The 20784-nt window shown below is 39.8% G+C and overlaps 1 protein-coding gene across 2 annotated transcripts in view; it reads right to left on the reverse strand.

The window, feature by feature from the left end:
* sntg2 (syntrophin, gamma 2) overlaps positions 1-17558 on the reverse strand; it is a 112434-nt gene extending 94876 nt beyond the window's left edge. The window contains exon 1 of one of the 2 annotated variants that reach the window (XM_085442535.1): positions 17096-17558. In XM_085442535.1, coding sequence (XP_085298661.1) covers positions 17096-17164 — 69 coding nt within the window. In that variant the 5' untranslated portion in view covers positions 17165-17558. The remainder of the gene's footprint in view (positions 1-17095) is intronic. The other variant, XM_085442534.1, reaches the window with a different exon arrangement.
* Positions 17559-20784: the final 3226 nt, after the last annotated feature.

Raw genomic sequence — 20784 nt, forward strand, 5'->3', positions numbered from 1 at the left:
GGGAGTCTTCCTCACGCTCTATCACTAACGCTGCATTCATGTTACATTTACTTTGATTACTAGTATCGTACATTTTACGACATCCAAGCTGTGATAATGACTGGGGGACTCTGAAAGCTATGAAGCTGAACAAATATAAAACAAAGCATTTTTTAACATTCATGGCAAAACTCTTCATAAAGAGAAACGTTGAGAAATGGCTTTTTCAATGATTTTACTTAAAAATAGGAGATTTGAGATCGGCCTGTAGTTGTTCAGAAGAGCCATGCTGTATTTGATTTGATTTGTAAGGCCACCATATTCTCAGTAGTACCGAATGAATGAGGAAAATTGGGCAAAAAAAAATCAAAGGTAAACTTCTATAAAGTTGTCTGCATAGAAATGAAAGAACGAATTTGCCAGAGGGTGAACATGTATTATCCATTAGTTTAGATGGGGTGATCTTCACACACAGAAGATGAGATAAATCTGAGATCACAGCATCAACCAGATACATTGCATAAGATCTCAGTTGTCTACAATTCATTTGAAGACACTGATATTAATTATGAATAACACTTTCAAAGAACAGCTCAAATGTATTACTACATGGGGGCAAGAAATATATATAGGTTTACTTTTAAAAATCAACACAACCAACTTGCTTTTTAGAGATTTTACCCAACAGAGGTCTTTAAGCGTTTTGTTGATAGTTGTTTTTCTTTTTTCTTCAGGTAAAACGAGGCGAAACAGGGAAAAAAAAAATCTCAGCAGGGCTGTCGGAGTGAAAGAACAGAAGTTGTTTCACAGAAGGTCAAGAATGAGCTTTAGTCAACGTTTGACGGCTGTCCTAGTGTACTCGGTTCATGCTCTCGGGGGTAAATAAATCGGAGAGCGATATGACATTGGTCATTAAACAGATTGGTCACACTGGTCAGGAGGAGTGCCGATGAACTCATCAGTGATGCACTTGAAGAGAGGCAGAGTTCACATTTGATTCATTTTGATTTGATGACTATAACTGTATCACTTAAGACCAGGCAGATACGGGAAATAAAACTGACTTTAATATCTTTGGCTGAAAATGTCAAAGCTCTTTATGACACAGAGCCCTAAAACATTAATGACTACCAACAATCTGAATTAGATCACGACTTCTATGAGCCCTGCACTGTAGTCAGCATCAGGATTTATTTATTAAGCCTTTAAACCATTAAAAACTCCAATTAGGAGTGAATGACTTAATCAAGTGTGAATGTCCTTGAAATATTCACAACCAAATGCCCAAGAGGGAAGCTATAGCCTTGAAGTTTATTGCTGCATTTTACAGTATTTTAACTGTAACTTTATTTTTCTTATAAATTATAAATTTCTTCTGCTTATCCAATCTTATTCAATCCAATGATTTGGTCCACCAACACTGTAGGTGGTTAACAACACCTAGAGCTTGACACTAATGCAGTTTGATATAATTTAAACCATTTTCAGAAAGCAAAAAACAATGCTGAGTATTATAGTTATGGACCATGGTCTCTCTAAAGGCTAGTCTAGAAAACCTCAAAATAACAAGACACACATTTCCGCTTTAAAAGTTTCGTCTCTGCAGCAGAAGATTTGCAACTGCTGAGAATACAGCATCAACATCTTAAATCAGGTTTTGTGCACTAAACCACTAAAGTACACGTTTACAATTGGCCACAGTGCTGGAGAGACCATTTTGAATCATTTCAGGAACAAATCAATGCATGGCCCTTTGAAAATCTCACTGCCAATACAACAGCACTTAGTTCAATGAAGAGTGTGGAGCTTTTGCTGGAACCACTGTGGAACAACGTATCCTAGTCTGGTAGATGTTTTAAACTAGTAGATTGCACAATGTAATTCATAAAGCGCACAGCTCGCTAGACATCAGGGGATATCTGTGGAATATGCTTCTTAAACACAAAAGCACACTGCTGCTCTGCCAGACCAAATGCACAACAGTTGCTTTACAAAAAGAAAAAACTGTGAAACAGGGTTCAAGAAAAATATCACATTTTTTAGAAGAAACAGCACCTCTAAATTGTGTGAGACCGAGGCTGCAAACTGTCTAAACCATTATCTCAACTGTTTATGGTGTTTGTACCAGGGTATCACAGTACAGGCTCCACTGGGAGTGGGTAAAGTACACTTTTCAGACTTGAAGTGAACCAGAGTGAGATCATACTTGGCACAACTGAAGTGAAAGCAGACGAAGCATAAAAGTAACCGTATATGCTCAGTGGATCACGAGCACCAGGATGCCTTTTTTTTTCTAGCAAAAAATTGCTGCTATCGACCGTTTCTGTAGGTGGCACATTCCCTGTTCACCGGAAACAAAATACTATCATCATCCTATGAGTGCGCTGAGATTTAGGCCGTTGTATTTCTACCCCTGTGGAGCTATAGTATTTCAATTACAAATAAAACATATTTGTAATATGTGCCTAATCTTTAGGCCAGTCTTGAAAAACTGGTGTTGGGGTTCAGCTTTTTGTTGAATCCAAATCCTTTCAAATCCCTTATCAAAGGTAATTAGGATTTTTTTTCCCCCATTCACAGGTAACTATAGTTATAAATAACTGAACCTCAAAGATTCAATTTAGATCTGTAATCAGCTTTTGTTGCCTGAGAATGCAAAACAAGTTTTTAGCCGCAGCCTAATTAATGTTCAAAACCTGCAGCTCCATAAATGAGGACAGAGCTTAAAATATTTCAATTCATCAAACACATTTAATCAATATTTCATATCTGTGAAAAATAACAAGTACTTACTCTGAATACTGAAGATCAAAAGTTTTAAAAACCTTTAAAATCTACCATGTCTAAAAAGCTATTTCTCATTTATTCATTAAAATTATTATTTTGTTTATCCACAAAATGTTACAGCTTTCAGTTTTATTGACAAATTAGCTTGTCCAAGCTACATGTGAGATTGCACTGAAAGCCCTTTGTTCCAAATCTTTGTAACATTGGACAGGAAGTTTCTGTTTCAACCTTTGGGTATAAGCTTCCAAAAAGCCAAACCTACTTTAAAGCCAGAATTTGAGGAACAAGGAATCTTTCTAGCTCCATCCACCCATTTTCTAGTTTTCATATTCAGGGGAAAGGAAAAGTAGGGAACATCCCGTACATTATTCGAGAGGTTGTTAGTCCATTTCAGGCCAACAAGAAGCTGAAGTTCACCAAGAAAACCCACATAGGCTCATGGGAGGAAAAAATATCAATACACGCACGGCACGACTCCAGCTGCCCGGCAGGTTCAAGCACACAAACATCAGTATGCAAGCATGCTCACGTGGGAAAGGAAGCACCTTGATGTTCGGCAGATAATATTCAGCAACACAAACTAAGTCTCAGCCAGATGGTAATTTAATTTTTGCAATAACTGATTCATGAACCAAACCAAATCTGACCAGATGGTTAAGTCTTTATAAAAAAAATAAAAATTCTCAAGTGAATATGTGAACCAAATTGAAAATAGACAAAAAGTGTAGAAAATAATCAGAGGATTAAATCCTAATGACTGGCACAAGGAAATGCTAACCCTGGATGACAGGAATGCCTCCGACAAGTCAACCAACATGAGTTTTGAGACTTTAATATTAACGTGAACACGCAGAACCACGGTGTTTGAGGAAGTCGAGCTTTGTCTCAAACATTTATGTAAAGTTATTTTTCATTTTATCCATCTGCTCATTTTTCCTGATTATCTAAAGTTGGTTTATCCAGATGTTTTTCCCCAGCAATGGTATCTTTCTTATTAATGGTTTCTTATAAAATCTCTCCAGTGAGTTGTGGGTCTACCCTAGGATCTTCTCCCGGTTGGGGATGCCCCAAAGACGTGAAGAGAAAATGCACGAGAGGCATCTTGATTAGACTGTCCACAGTTGTCTCCTTTAGACATGAAGGAGCAACAGTTAAGCCCAAATCTCAAAAGGAAAAAACTCTTTTCAGCTGCTGTATTTGCAATCTGATTCTTTCATCATTACCACGTGTGAGGAGGGGGACTTAAATCAACTAGCAAAGGAAAGCATTCACCTTCGGCTCAGCTGACGATCGGGTACAATGCAGCAGTAATGCTGACCCAACATTAATTTCTTGTTCCATTTAAGCTCCACCATTTCAATCACTTGTGAACAAGATCCTGAAATACTTAAATTCCCTTGCTTGGAGCAGCATCTTTTCCTCCCAGAGGGAGCAATCCACCTTTTTTTTGGCAGAGAACTGAAGTGTAGAGTTGGAGTTGCTGACTTTCATCTTAGCTCCTTCACAGCTCGAGTTTATGCCAGATGAAGTCAACAGAAGTACTTGAAAAAGTAAGAGTGCAATGCTGGGTGATTATTAATAAAGATTACAAAGAGTTGATATTACCCAAAACCCTCTTTTAAGAAAGTAGACAATTGCTCTTTTAAGTTTGTATTGTCCAATGAGGTTACTTGGCTGTGTGTCAGACCAATCATAGCTGACGTCTGTAGAGTGATTTCCCTGCATGTATTAATAATACAGCAGGCAGTCCTGCTATCTCCAAGCTTCCTTTCTAATGTGGAGATGACATTTGAGTTTACTTTAGCTGTGGTGGAAGAAGAACTTTCCAGACACTGATAACCTTGAAAAGCACCACAAACACACACACACATGCATAGTTGATACAAACACAGCCAGCAGCCAGAGTTCAACACACACACTTACCAGATGCCCTTTTTTGTGTAGATCAATCATATAATGCCTGAGACAGTCCTCCAGACTTGTACGTACAGTGCAAAATGTGGTGAAATATTTTTGAGTTAATCCACTCACAGCACTCCCCGGTGAATCATACTTTAGTTCCATCAGTTCCGTTTACCATTAACACACCCTCATCATGGACTCTATACATTTTCAGCCATGACTCATGTGTTTTGCTTACCCGAGCTGACACCAGTCCTAATTCTCTCTCTGGCTACGAACCGATAAACTACATTCATCTGAACCTAGAGGTTGTGTTGTTAGCATATGAAATATTTACTTGGCTGAAAAATCTAATTAAAAGCTACGTTATGCATGAAAGTTCCCAAAAACACCCACATCACAGCAGTTCACACCATTTAACTGTAAGCAGCATGAAGAAAAACCAACTTAACAACTATTAGAAATATCTGGATCCGCGCAGCCTCGGCAACTCGTCTGAAAACAAGAATATCTTTTTTTAAAAAGAAATGACTGAGCTGCGTGTGTGACAAGAACCCATGATGTTGACAAGTGTCACAATTACTACTATTGTCAAGGCGAGCACTTTCATCTGGATCCTTTAAAAGATCTTCGTATTTAAAAATCAGACAATTTAGAACAGAAGATGAAAAGCAAAACTCTGCTCTCTATTCAGCCCGTTCCCCTGTTTTTTTGAGGTCAATTAAAACTACCCTGGGGTTGTGTCAGCGGGGAAATGGCTGTGGCTGTACAACTTCAGTCACGCAAGAACGTGGAACTCTTTTAAAAAAACATGTTAATTTTAAAATCCGAGCAGAGAGCTGCAAGTTGCTGTTATTTATAACCAAGAGGAGAAGTCGATGGATAGAATTTTAGAATAGAATATTCTCATTTATTTGCAAACACATGCCACAGAGGAATCTGGCCCCGCTGCAAAAGAACAAACGCACATTTTAACTGGGATGGTATTTTTGCTCGCCCTTTTTTTGTAAACGATGCCAAAAACTGTGGCAGAGTTACCTCTCGTTTTCAAATACCAGCATGCAATTTGCCTGGCAACTTTGTAGTTTTTAAAAAAGAAAACAAAAGACAGATTAAAAATTTTAATGTGTATTTTTTCTCCCCAAAAATCCATTAAACACAGCCCAGAGATACAGCTGTACTGATGAGCATAATCCATCATTTTAAATGAGACAACTTTGGTAATTTCTCCTAACATGGCTTTAAACGCTGCTAATTACCACATTACTGGAACTATTTTCACTTCTTTCAATCAAGACGCAGTCTTACATAACGGTGAAACATTATGTTACTGCAAAACAAAGTTTCCGTAAATACCTCAGCACTGATTGTGTCCCTTTTTAGAGAGCTATATAGCAAAGTCATTCAGTTTATGGTGATAAATTAGATTCATATTCTCATGTCTGAACATGTTTTGAATGCATCTTTGATCACAGCAGGTGGTGATGATTCAGAGATGTTGGCTAAACCACAGTAAATACACAAGTGCTTCTAAAGTGTGAGTTTTCTTGAGCTGAACACTGTTTACTTCAAGGGTTACAGTTAAAGCAAGGACGAGAAAGGGGCTTTTTATATTTACTGTATGAGTACTTGAAAATAGAACAAGATTTTTTTGGGTATATGTAACATTGATGAGGTGAATTCCCAAGTTTGCGACGCACAACCCAAAGCTGTGATGCCAAGGCTGAGAGAAGCCTAATAACAAAATGCCAATGAACATTTCAGAGATCTCAAGCAACAACAAGCAGCAACCTCCGGGGCTGAAAAGTGAAGCCAACACCAGAGTGCCAGAAACTGCAGTTCCCTGAGTGGCCACTTAAGACTCGCTCCAAAGTGAATCGATCATGAGAGTACCGTGTTAAGCAGCCCAGCTTTGCAGCAGAAATTAACGTGGGTGACGGACTGGTTTTGGTCTCTACAGCAAATGTCTCCCCCTATATCAACTGGAAGAGTGGCTGAAATCCCCCTCTCTCCATCTCCACATGCCACCAGCTGTCAGCTCAGCTTCACCTCCACTAATTCAAGTCATTGAACCAGACCTCTCGATTGTAATTATGTAATCATGGCTGGCTGTAAAAGGGAGTCGATCCCTATAGACTCTGATGTTAAAATGCCCAACTTTACAGCATTAAAAAGCATGTTTACAGCCCGGTGCAAGAAATGATCTTGAGCTCTGGACAGTCCCAAAAGGGCTTGTAGTGCCACATTTATTTGGAGCATGTTTTGCATTGCATTGTCACGAGAATGTGCATGTATTAATTTGGTCATTTAAAAATGTCTAAAATGGTTTTATGCGCCAGTCTAATCTGCTAAGTCGCTTTTCCTCCAGTGTAACTGCAGCTACTGGAACACAGAACCGACAAGAATACCATTTCAATCCATCAAATTGATTTCATTTGGATCTGTGTCAAACAGCAGTGATTTCCATGTCTTCTTTATTAGGCAGCAAGCTTTAATGGATTCAGTTTAAAGTTTCATAGCAGTGCAGTATGTGCAGCTGTCATCTTAGAAGCAAAAGGCAGCACTGAATGCCACACAGTGATAAAATAATGAACTGGAATTAAAATGTTTATTTTACCACTCTGTGCACTTAATCACCCCATTAATGATCATTTCTTGTCCTTTTGCAACAGTGTTGCAATTTACTTTTATATTTTCTGCGTTCGTTGTAGATTTTAATCAACATTTGGTGTGTTTTTAGTGGAAGAAGACTCACATGATCTGTGAAACGCCCCTTTCAGATTGGTCAGTTGCTGCGGACACCACCCTGGGAGAAACCCTGGGTAAACTCAGAAAGTTGATCACCAGCGTTGTGTGACCTTTTATTTCTGATCAACTATTTTAGGGTAAGTGAATCCAGATAATGGAATCCTATTCTTGGTATGTTCAGTTAAGTTTTATTTATATAGCGCCAAATCACAGGAATAGTTGCCCCATGGAGCTTTATATTTATGTTGTAAGTAAGACCCAATAATAATACAGAGGATACCCTAACAATCAACCCCTTTAAGCAAGCAGTTGGCGACAGTGGGAAGGAAAAACTCCCTTTTAACAGGAAGAAACTCTGTGAGGGGCAGCCTTCTGTTATGACCATATGGGGATAATGGGAGAGAAAATTACACTGGAAGAGATTAATAATAACAACATGTGCAATGAGCTTCTTAATTTAGGCCCCTGGGCCCTATTTCAGGAAGCCGGTTTAGAAAACTCAGAGTGAAAAACGATACTCAGGGTTGAGTAACCCCGAACTGTCCAACTCGGAATATTCGGTTTCAGAAAGGCTGATAACAATTAGTTCAGTCAACGCGGAGTTGCTTTAACCCCAAGTTAAGCGCGCGCACGAGGATACATAAAGCCCTGATTAGTGGAGCACAGATTAAGCGAGTCACCATGGAGACGGAGGGAAAGAAGGCGTGGTCAATGTGTTTCACAGCGCTTGAGGCCGAAATTCTGATGGCAGCATATGCCGATAACATGCAAATTCCACGGGAAAAAAGTAACGCAGCCTCAGCTGCAAAAGAAAGGGAGCACGCATGGCAAAACATAGCCGACAGAGTCAATGCGTGAGTGTTAATTTAAACATTGATCTAGGGATTTCCACCCATTTAACACGTTATTTTATTATATTTTATTTTATTTTTTATTTTATACATTTGATTTTGTGATGTGATGTGAGCGCAGGTGCAACCCAACAGGCCCCAAACGTTCCTGGCAGCAAGTAAAAATGAAATATAAAAATATAGTCCAACCAGGTAAGGTGTAATTGTATTATGAGCCATAGTGCTTGGTCTGTTTGTCCGATGTAAATCAATTGCAGTTAGAGGCTACATTAATTTCCCCTCTGTAAGCACTTATTGAAATTATCTGAGCACATTACAAGTACATATTTGCTTACTCGGTATGCTCAAATGTGGCCCGTTATAGCCAACAGAAAAAAAAAGCGGAGGCCCGAAAAACAGGTGGAGGTCGTCCACCACCACCACTCACAGAGGCTGAGCAGTTGGCTTCCACATTTGTGATAATGTTGGCAGCATCACATATGATCTTCACAGTGCAGAGAACACAAATTAGCATCCATTACTATAATGAAATAATTTGTTAGTTTGAAATGCTACAGGGAACTATGTACCTGTACATTAATGCTGTGGAAAGACTTCCTGTTCACATAGTCTCCTTCATTTACTGAAGGAGCAATGATTGGAATGTGAGTGCCATCTATACAGCCAATCACGTCTGGGAACCGTGAGAATAAATGTAAAATTTAAGTAGTAGTTCAAGTATCACCACATCATGTATTAAGTTTCGTTCATCCTGATACCTGCAATTTTGTGGAATCCCTCTTTGATAAATCTTGTGGGTCTGTGACCGGGGAACACCACAGACGAGTACAGGAGACGTTTCAGTGCAACTGTAACATTCCTGACTGCCCGACAGACGGTAGCCTTGGAAACGTGCTCAGCGTCACCAATATTATACAGAAAGCTCCCGTTTGCAAAAAACCGAAGTGCAATACAAATAATATGTAATGAACTGAGAGCATGTCCGCGATGTGTCACATGAGCAATATTAGTCCTGAGGATGTTATCCAAATAAATTATAGATTGTGCTGAAAAACGGTAACGTTCACACAGGAAATCATCAGGAAATGATAAAATGTCCGAACGCGCTCTAATCACTCTCTCCCGGCGGAGAGCTCTGCGGAGAATTTGGGCTTCAACATCTACTGGCTCTTCAAGGAAGGGGCACGCCATGTCTGACACTTCCTACAGTTAGGTTTCCGACAAAGAGGCGGGGACAGTCAGGGTTAGTTGAAGTAAACCTGCTAGGGGGCAGGTTAGCTTCACGGAGTGTGTCGTCATAGTAACTCACTCAGAATTAATCTAAACTCGCTTTGTGAAACTGAAAACCCAGAGTTTTCGTTAACTCAGGGTATACTTACTCAGAGTTTGCACTAAACCGGCTTCCTGAAATAGGGCCCTGGTCAAAGCTAAATGAAGCACATTTCAAAAGTTGTTGTGTTAGGGTAAATGTATTATATTATTGGCTGCCAGGAGTGTTGTGGAGTGTGTTGCTAGGGAACCTGTATTAAATGTCACTCCTTCTTACTCGTAGTTCTAATCTGACACAAAATAATATAATTTGTCTGTGTTTAACAAATTCTAAACACTAATAATTGGACAAATTCACACTGCAGTGCTGTGCGCTAGCTAGCCAGGCAGCATAACAGCTGGAACGGGCTCCATTACTTCATTCAAGAACAGTAAGAAGAGACTGAGGAAAAAGAAAAGAGAGCAGAGTTTCATGAATAGAACCAAGAGAAAAGCCGTATCTGTTGTTCAGAAGGTTTTCTACTTTTGAAAAGTGAAACTTGTTTTGCTTCTGCAGCTTATGTGCTGGACTTGCACTGTGGGTGGCACTCGGGGAGCTTAGCACTTTTCCCTGTCCAGATAAAAAAATAAAATAAACAGCAGCAGCCAAAATCCTTACTTCACAAACCTTTGTGTGACAGTATATGCAATAAAAGAAAGGGAAGGGACCTGCAGGAAAGCAACTATCTGATGTCATCATTCAGTTGGTTGATACTTCTAAGTTTAAGCTTAGTTTGTGTAGGTAAAATGCTTGCATATTAAGTAAATCAGGCCTTCACTGTGTATCAGTATCTTAGAGGGTCAATAAGCTGTAGCCAGGATGGAGCCGCCTTCACATGAATAGAGCTCTCAGAAATGTGGAGTTGTATCTTCTGCAATCATCTTTGTTCAATCTTCCACTCGGAGTGCCTCCATGGGGAATCAGACCCACTTGATGCATTTCCTCTCTATTGTATATATATTGTTTGAAAAGGCTCCTCTCACGGAGCTTTACTGCTCAAACAGCACCACGGTCCAACTGTGTTAGATAGTACAGCCCCCCCCCCCCAAAATAAGAGCAACTGGTCTTCAGGTTTTTAAATTGTTGGTAATGAGAGTATAATTTATTCTTTTATCTTCATTAGTCATAAATAAAAACAGAGAGCTGCGCACAGATATGAAATGCATTGTAAACAAAGCAGTGAAAGTTTGGTTTGAGTGGAAAGTTTTCATGTTGCTACTGTGGGAGGAATAATCTAGGGTGAATGTATATTTTGAGGAACTAATGTAGGACTGTTTATATTACCATAATTCATTTATTTCCATTTCAAGGGCGACTCTCGGGCGCCCAGCTACTGTTTCTTTCGCTGCATTTTTTCAGTGCAGTTTGTCTCGAAGAGGTGAGTAAAATGTCCACGACAATCCGCCGTCAGCCGGTGAGGAGACGAGGTAGATTTCTTCGTATCTCGCTTGAAAATGAATGTGGAGGACATTAAAATGCATAAGTTTCCTGCCTTGAATCTAAATAAAAATGCTAATGAAACGCCGTGGGTATTAATAATGTGGAGGACGAGTTTCCTTTTATTTGCTAAAGAAACATTTCAAGACAAACAGTGACAGCCGCAACTTGTTTTTGATGTATCAGGATTTATGACACTTCATATCCTCTTGACATTTAAAAAATTAAAACGCAGTCTAATTAAAGCTTTAATTAACGCCTGACTTTGGACTAAGTTGAATAATGGAATATGGCTGTGCATGATGGTGTGTTATATATGTATCTTTGCACTTCCTACAGGGATTAATTATATGCTTAAAAAAAGGACTAATTTATGATATAACGCTGGAGTGTGCCCTTTGGCCCATCTCACAGTCCTCATGGGATCCTCATGTTCCTGCCATTAGCTCATATGCCATAAGGAGATTAACATTAAACCATGGACCCATCTGAGAGGAAAGGATCTACACGCAGTGTAACAATTTTGTATAGTCCTACTAAACAGAATATAAGGTGGAAATGACTGAAGCAGTCCTAGCAACACGTGCCACATGTTTGCATTCTCTCTCTAGGGTCATTAAATTATTGTATTCATTTTGAAGAGCCTGACTGCAGTGATAGGAGGAAAATTGAATATTGTTCTGGCAATGAAAGAGACTAAATATAACCTTTAAAAAAGAAAAGAGAGAAATAGAATTTCATTTTTTTTAAATATCAAGTCTGATTATTTTGTCTTTTCCAATTACCTGAGTAGCTCTGGGAAAATGAAAAGTTAAAGAGAATGCATGTTTCATGCTCCAACAGGAGTGATTTGGTTAAAATATGATTGACTTCCTGAATACAAAAGCAGACTTTCACACTCCACTGGGGTATAATTAAGGTTCTGCAGTTCCTGCCAAGAGAAACCCTCGAGCGAGTGACCACAGGGGGTTGGAAATTTTATGTGACATGAATGCCACTTATTTTTTTTAGCTTTTAAAATGGGACAAGCCTGGGTTTGATTGTCTGATAATAACATTGTGTCACCCTCTTTTTAATCCCATTTGCACTGATCTCCGCTTTCGGTTGTCCTTGCAGCATTCCCCTTCTGTAAATGTTAATGTTGACCAGCAAGTCAATATCCTTAACGGTGAGTATAATCCTGTAAGGCTGTGTGTGCGTAATTATTCCATCACTGTCAATATTTTAACATCAATACTGTGTTTGTAAATGTGTTTGCATTGTGTCAACGGGGGAATCTGTTGTGGGGAGTCTGCGCATGAGAAACTGTAACACACAAAACACATGGCTCATTAAAGTCTGTTTTAATTACATTTAGAGCTGATGCAACCAGTGTACTGAAAGCTCCAACTTGCCAGTTCAAACTAAAGCATCTCAAGAGATGTGATACTAAATGAACTCTGAAAATGTGACTGTACTTGTTTTTATTGAACCAAAATAACTAAAAATACAGTAGTGCAAGAAGATCCAAGGTGTTTAGTACTGTGCAAAAGTTCTTTTAATTCCTTTATATTTTTCTTCCAAGAATCCAGACTTTCCTCTAAGTTGTTAAAGCAGTCTCCAGGTTTTCTGAATATATTTCAGGGGATTTTTCTTCACATTTCCTGCTTTTTCATTCATTTTCAATGTCATCCCTGTACATGAACATTTTCAGAGATATTTTATTTTTTTAAACCACTTAACACTGACTTATGAATCATTCAGCCACAAAAAGCACCTTACTGAACCAATACTGTTTCTACTTATAAGGGGCAACCTGACAAAGCCAATTTTAGTACCTAATAAAAAAAATTAGGCAAAAAACCCAAACATTTGTTTTTATTTCTTTAGTTGAATTTCCCCCAAAAATGCCAGTCATAACAACTAGAAACACATAAAAGTAGTACATTAGCACCATCATGATGAATCCTAAAGAGCCAAACATTTGGCATCTGTCAGCATGGTGTACCTTGTGTTGTTAAAAAATGATGTGGCAGGCCTAACAACAGTACCTCAGACAAACAGTATCTTAAAGCCGATTCCTTAAGAAACAGGAAAAACAACAACAAAGAGCTGGCGCAGGGCCTTTGAGATGCATCTGGTCCATTAGTTGATCCATCTGCTGAAATGTTCTCAAACTTTTTTTTTTCTTAATTTTTTGGTTGTGATTGTTGGCGGATGGACAGGAGGAGGTCAGGAGAGAGGTATAACAGTGAGTGTCTATGGCCATCTGTAAAACTGTCTCTGTCATTGCAGCCAGTGATCTCACGGATTTTGCCATAATTAATTATGAAAGCAACATCAGATTTGGATCCACCATGGAATACCCCCGGGAACGCTGGTGAAAAATGATCTCAGAAACATTGCCAATCCAGTAAAACCATAAAAACACACAGTTGTCCTTTTGAAGCAGTGTGGGATCATTTTATCGACCAAGAACAGAACAAAAGGCAGAAAACATCCAGAGGATTGTTTTGAATGCCCTTCATTCAGTCACTGCAATACTGCACTTGTGAAAAAGAAAAACGTCATCGAGACATTTCAGTGCATCAGATATCTCGTTGATGGTTTTCCTCCATGATCACAGTTAATGTTACTCCAGATCCACCACTGCAACAGACCAATCATGTTGCTGTGATGTCAAAGTTCTGTGACTTGCAGGTCAAAGGCAGATGTGCTTTGGCTTCATTTTCCAGTTCCAGAAACAACATCCAAAACATAGCTACACCAACATCATACACTGACGTCATGGTTCTCTATGGATTAAAAAATAAAGCCATGGTAAGGTGAAACGTCAGGTGGACGGCAGGTTGGTGCTGCATCAGCAACAATGCAGACATTGTACAAGGCTCTTGAGGTGGAGACGCAGGTCGAGAGCTGAGTTGAAAAGTGAAGCTTTCATTTTTACCAGTCTGTTCCACTACTCACTTATAGTCGTAATAACAGAATGAATGTAAATGAGGTCACAAGCTCAAGGAGCCATGATGAGATTCTTCTGTAAGAATGCTGGGGTCGGGCTTAGCGGTAGGGTGAGAAACGCTGATATCAGAAGCGAGCCGCTCCAACTGCCTTTTTTCAACATGAAGAAGTGCTTCAGACATCTGGTTAAGATGCCTTCTGGGCAGGTGCATCCCTTCAAAAGGTTTTACAAGCATGCCCATCAGTGAGGGGATCCCGGGTAGACCCAGAACACACTGAGGAGGTTGGATTTCAGCTGGTCGGGGAATGGCTTGAGGTCTACCAGGAAGAATTGGAAAGTGCTAGGAAGAATGATTTTTTGGATTACTGTGCTTAGCTCATTTCCACTGTGACTCAACTTTGGATAAGTGGAAGGTAATTGATACATGGACACATGGCTACAACCCATAAACCAAACATTACGATTCACTAGAAAAACCCAAAACTTGGAAAACAGAAAACTGGCACAGCACGAGGGTGAGCATGACCGTTGTTTACTTAAGCATTCTGCATCATGAATTTATTCCCCTAGGATCAGTTTACGGACCGAATCTGATTAAGACTCTGTGGCTCTATTAAAATTAAATCAGGAATGGTTTGAACTTTTCTAGATTTTTGCTAAACTTTCTGACCACAGTTCATTTGTTATGAAGTCAAAACGGCACAAAAATTATCCAGTAATTATGAATTTTGGCACATCTTAGTGATGGGTTCATCAATAAGCTGCTGAAACACAGTCCAGAATCCAGGCAAAGGCAGAGAATTATGTATGAAGAGTTACATTTTTCAAGTGTTCACCACACAAATATACTGCTTGAACTAAGTCGGGGATGGAGTCTCTCCCAGCGTGCAGAGGCAGGAAAACACCCTGCCTGCCAATCACAGCACTAATATACCGTGACATACAATTCAAACATGGCAAAACTAATGCACACACACACACTGTAGGCAGAGAGCTGCTTGTATTTGGACAGGAGGACTCAGTTTACTGTATCCACTGACTCTTCAAACACCTTCAGACAATTCAATACAAACCTGAATTATTCCTTACTTTTGCTACACCCTGGTTTACGCAAGTCTTCACAGTAATCACGTCTCAGATGCTTCATCATTAGGGGGCATCAAATATTTGTTGATATGCACCCAGCGTGCTATGGGAATAACAAAGGGAAAAAATAGGAGAGGTGTGCCTTCCCAGCACTTTCATCTAATTTATCAGTGATTGCCAATCATCCAGATAGATTCAGGGCATCTCCGTGTTTGAAAAATCCAAATTTTATGATTGCGGTTTCATGTTTAACATTCCCTTTGATGGAAGATTGAGTAAAAACCCCCTTAAAACAACATAATCCAAATATATATGACATAAATTGGGGAGGGGGGAGTAAAAACGGGAAATATGGTAAAGCACTTTGGATGCAAACTCGAATCCGTCTCTGGAATCTTCCAAGCAGCCTAACTGCATATAATAAAGCATCTATAATTAACACATTTTGGCATTAATTCAAGCCAGATTACCCTGATATTTGAAACTGCTGAAGGACATGCCAAACTACATTTTGTTAATTCCAGGCACAATTAAGTCCATGCTTACCAGCCTGAAACTTTACATTACACTGTCATAAACACGAGTTGTGGAATGGGAGATTCTCTTGCAATTTGCAACTGTTTACTTGTGCTTACTGTATAATCTTAGCCATTACTCAGTGGTAAATGGAGAGTGGAAGTGTGTGGAAACTGAACGCACTCTAAATAGAGTTAAGCTCAAGACTTGTGTGTCCCCAGAGGCTCAGATATCCAGTATTTAATGGCTTTGTGAAAGCAAGGCAGTGGCTTCAATTGAATTAAAGGTGCTGGACGCCCAGCGAAGGCGACAAAAGGACAAATGTAGGTAAAGATGTGCCAGAAGCTGTCCTTTTAAATGAACCAAGAACTTAAAACTTTACAGCAAGGTATCCATGGAAACATGTTTACTGACACATATGAAAAATCAACTGTGGATGCAAGTGGTGATATATAATTTTAACCCTATTTCTGAAGACAGTGCTTGGTTAAGTAATATGTCCTGCAGCCTATGATGGACTTTTCTTTACAGAGCTGACTCACAGAATATGAAAGTCTGGTAAAAGGTCAGGTCATCTGTTTTCTTGCTAAAGTAGCCTAAACATGATATCCTGCTAAATATGAAGCCCTGAAGGAAGCTCGGTGAACTCACGACAAAAGATGGTGATAATAATAATAATAATAATTATAACAATAATAATAATAATAGCTGTATTACAACTGGGGTTCGAGAGCGCTATAACGGAAACAATTAGCAGTCACTTATTTAAACTTATTTTGTTGTCATCTCAAATCGTGAACACTGGTTTGTTTGTTTTTTATTATTGTTACTGTAAAGAGTTAAATTAAATGTGAAAAATAATATCAAGCTATAAGAGCTAAGCTGCTTAGTGCACCTGCAACATAAATGCTACAACCTATCAAATCATACCGGATAATCATTTAACCAAACGCGCCGTTTCATCATAGAGAAGAAACTACGTACCAGACTTAATTTAGGAATTAGCCAATGTAATGATTACGCGCTCGTTTGTTCAATTACACTGTTCAAATAATGTAATAAACAGCAATAAGACATTAGTATAGTCTTTTGCTGGATTCGGCTAATGCAACAATAAATAATACATAAAATAGCCATGTTTCCATAGATATTGTTCTTAAACCTGTAGCACTTGGATACCAGCAGCTCATGCCTAATAGATCATTTATCGTCATATGACCAGCAAAACGCCATCTAGAAAAGTTGAACGTTTGTTTGTTTTTTAAGTAAGAGAGCGATAGTTTTCTAGATGTATGCCGAACTGTACAGCTATTCATGACGCTTTGGAAACGATTGACACCTGAACGCGAGCCTGTGCAGCGTCAAGCAGTTAAAAGCAAAGAAGCATAAATAGTATAATTTTAAAGGAAGCTTGGAGCTGCCTTCCACATGAGCGGACGAACTGCCCGAGTGCTCTTTCGGAGTGCCCTAACACGGAAACTGCAAACTGCTGTTAGATTTCAGTCATTCACTCCCTGTGAATGACTGAAAGGGTTTACTTGCCGAAGTTGGAACCGGGAGGCTGGCGGGTCGCTCGATCAGCTCAGGTTGCTGTTTCCCGGTAACATTCATCTCCCGTACAACCGCTTTCTCTGTCCGCTCACTTCGACGAGAGTTTCTCAAGTCATTTATCCAGCCGCTGAAGGGAAGTGTTATTCACCGGCGTCCCGCTTACCCACGAAGACAGAAGGAGAAAGCATGCCTGAAAAGCTCGGGGGTTCTTCGAAAAAGGAAAAACAGGAAAACAGCCGTGCGTATCCTGAGATGACCACGATGGTGCCCGCTGCAGGGACGAACTAGGAGCGCCCGTCGCTGCTCGTTTCTCCCCGGCTCAGCCCCAACTGTCAGCACACAGCGGCTCCTCTGCTTCTTCTGCTGCTGCTGCTGCTCCTCATCAGTCTGCATGACTCCCCACCTGCTGCCTGTCCTCCTATTAACCATTCCTGCGTCAAACCACAGCACATTAACCCGTTCACTGATGCTGGAGTCCTGGAGGCATTTTAATCAGCAGAAATCACGGATGCATATTTATCATAATTAGTGCTCGGATCCTCTAATGATGGGCTATATTGCAATCAACAACATTTATGTTCACTAAACAGCAACATTGTCCTTGAACTTTGCGGCCAGGTGAAGGCTCCCCGACTGTGTGAGCACGGTAATTGTTAATGGATACTGGCACAAATTAATTTCTGTGGCATCCTCAAAGCCGCGCTTGAGGGAAAGAAGGCTCATCTTCCTGATGGAGGGTGATGGGTCAGAGAAGGGCTTTTTTTTTTTTTTTTTTTTTTTTAAGTCAATCTTATCACCGGCTCCTCAGAGCTGGCCTCAGGGATCCAGCCAATGCGGCCTGACTCATGTTGGATTTCAGTGGTATAGACAGCTTTATACACAGAATATGATACCTCTTCTAATAACCATCTTTCTTTTTTCCAGGAGAAATAGAGGTTAAAAATAGACTCACAACTATCTAAGGGCACACAATACCTGAGAGAGGGTTTCATTCTGTGTGGTTACAGCCCTATAATCAGTGACAGACTTTTGTTTTGTATTTTTTTATGTTCCGGATTAGAGCGCTAATGTGGATCTGGGAGAGTAACAATGACGAAGCGCCCCATTGCAATATATTACAGCCTAGCACTTTCATCAGAGTATGAAAAGGTATCATCAGAGGACTGGGAGAGGTGCAATTGTTAGGGAAGCTACTTCAGCTTCATACTTCAATGGCTGGCTTCCCACTCAGCATCCTGCAAAATCTGATGTTTTATGGCTGTTATGGATTTGGGGAGGAGAAAAAAAAAATCTGCTTTCCAACTTATTACTGCTACTGTAAATACAGCAGGCCTTGTGGAGTTGAGTGTGCAGCCTTGAGTTTCAGGTAAACATTTCTTGAGGCAGAACTGCAAAGGTCAAAAGGCTGTGCATAGATGAAGCAGCTCACATGTTAAAATACATTTCTGTATTTTATATTAAAGAAAACCCGTGCAGCTCTGCCCTCAGTAAGAACTACCACTTAAGCCCACTGGAGCACCATTATCTATTTATTGGTGCTCAACCTAAACTGATAGGACTCCAAAAATAAGTCGAGGCAAAACAAACAACACGAAAAACTTTCTTTCTCAGAGGGAATAGTAAAAAAGAAACACGTCTCTAAGACAGACCACAGAGAACCCGAGAATAGCACGGAGCACCCCGGGATAGGCCTCTTTTTTTCCCTCAGGAGACATGATTGAATGTCACGAAGGAAAAGCGCAAATGCAGATAGAAAGAAGAAATGAAACCTGGATGAATTCTATAGAGTCTTGCTGTTGGGTGGGCCACGTGAAGAGATTAGCAGGTGCGCGATGACGGGCAAAATATCAGTTGGTAAAGTGAAAAAAGCGACAGAATGGACTCAGTGTTTTATTCAGTACTACCTGAAAGTAGTAACTAAACCTAAACACTCATCTAGAAAGTGTTTATAGAAGATCCGTTATCTCATACACATAATAGAAACAGAAGGCTTGATGCAGCCATCGGTATCGCCCTTTGGTGGCCATGTCGTGAATTAGAAAAACGTACTTTACTTCATTGAATAAATAAATAATGAAATAAGCACAGTATTGTATTTAAGAGTTAAGAAGCTTTTCCCTTCTCTGTGCAAAAACCTATAATTCTAAAACAATTAATCATAATCAAATTTAGCACTGACCTGGATAACAGGGTGTTTTCCTTCAGTTAGTAAATATGCAAAAGCTCCACAACTTTGCAGGGATGCATTAAATGCATCTGGTACCATGTAACTAAAGCAACGGTATCTATTTGGGACCTTTGTTGAATTTGTTGCAGGTAACATTACAACATTACAAGACCAGCAAAGATGATATTGAGCACTAGGGTGGAAGTGGCTCAAATCAAATACCGTGCCATGCTCCTTAGACAAAAACTGGTTCATCCCAAGGCGAAACCAAACAGCCATTTCAGAAACGCATGGCACAATTTGGAAGAGCCTCCTCGACAGGACAAGACTGAGCCGCACATCTGCACCAAAAGGATAAAGGTCACTCTTTCAAGGATGCCAATGCTCACATCTTGGACAGAGAAGACAGATGGTTACAGGAGTAAAAGAGGCCATCTATTTCCACTGTGAACGACCATCACTAACACCAGCTAGCAACAGTCTTGAGGTCCCTACCCAGGCACCTCAGCCCCCACCCACAGGTGACTTCAACAGATAAGATACATAATAGGTGTCAAAGTGCTTTCACCTGAAAACTCAGGTGGTAATGACCAACACCTTTTTTCCACACCTTTTCACCCCTTGGCTCATGTAATGGTATGCTTGATTAACAGGTTAATACATGATTAATACATGATTAACGACCACCTAATGGACAACCTCCACTAGGGTTTAAATACCTGGTGCTCTCCACCTTTTGGTCTTAGAACTAAGAGGTTGTGTAAAGAACTGTACTGTGTAAAGAAAACAAGCAGAAACCAATATCTAAAAGTAATATCAGTACTGAGTAGCAGTAGTATTACTATTGTTTTACTGAAATTTCGGGGCTGCAGGGGACTGAAACCCAACACAGCAAATGACAGGCTGCACAGCACAACCTAAAGCAGGCAGACAGGCTTCACATCTACTACTGTTTCTGAGTTGAGTCTTGTTAAAGCTGTAGCTCAGACTTTAATAAGACTAAGGTATCTGTATGTCACCTCTACATTTCAGTACTTTAAACTTTAATATGTAATAAATTTTTTAGATTGAAGGGAAAATTCCATCCAAGTGTGATGCAGTCCTAACATCTGGTCAAAGCTCCACAGTGCAGAAGGAAATAGACGTCCAACCATCAATCAGTTATTTTTAAAGCGCTCTCCAATCCAAGCGCATCGTGCTGGATCTCACTCTTCCATCTTTAACTTCTGTGATGCTGAAAAAGCCTAATTCAAGGCTTCAAAGTGACTTTCTTCCTCTGATATTATATTTAAAAGTGTTGCTTTTCTCGGGTTGTGTTTTTTATATTGCGGATATATTTTTTTTAGTCTTATATCTGGTGTTGAAGATAATCCTCCATGAAAACCAGTTTGTTCAAAAACCTGTCCCTATTCAGTGATCGCTCCCAGTAGGCTAGATTCTGCCACTCTTTGTCCCTTTTGACTGGAGACTAATGATGCACATGTTCCCACAGTTTTGTGCTCATTTTCCTAAG

This window comes from Copadichromis virginalis, linkage group LG19, assembly GCF_057382275.1.
Source record: "Copadichromis virginalis isolate Kocher_CV1m ecotype Utaka linkage group LG19, C_Virginalis_male_GT1.1, whole genome shotgun sequence".
Lineage (NCBI taxonomy): Eukaryota > Metazoa > Chordata > Actinopteri > Cichliformes > Cichlidae > Copadichromis > Copadichromis virginalis.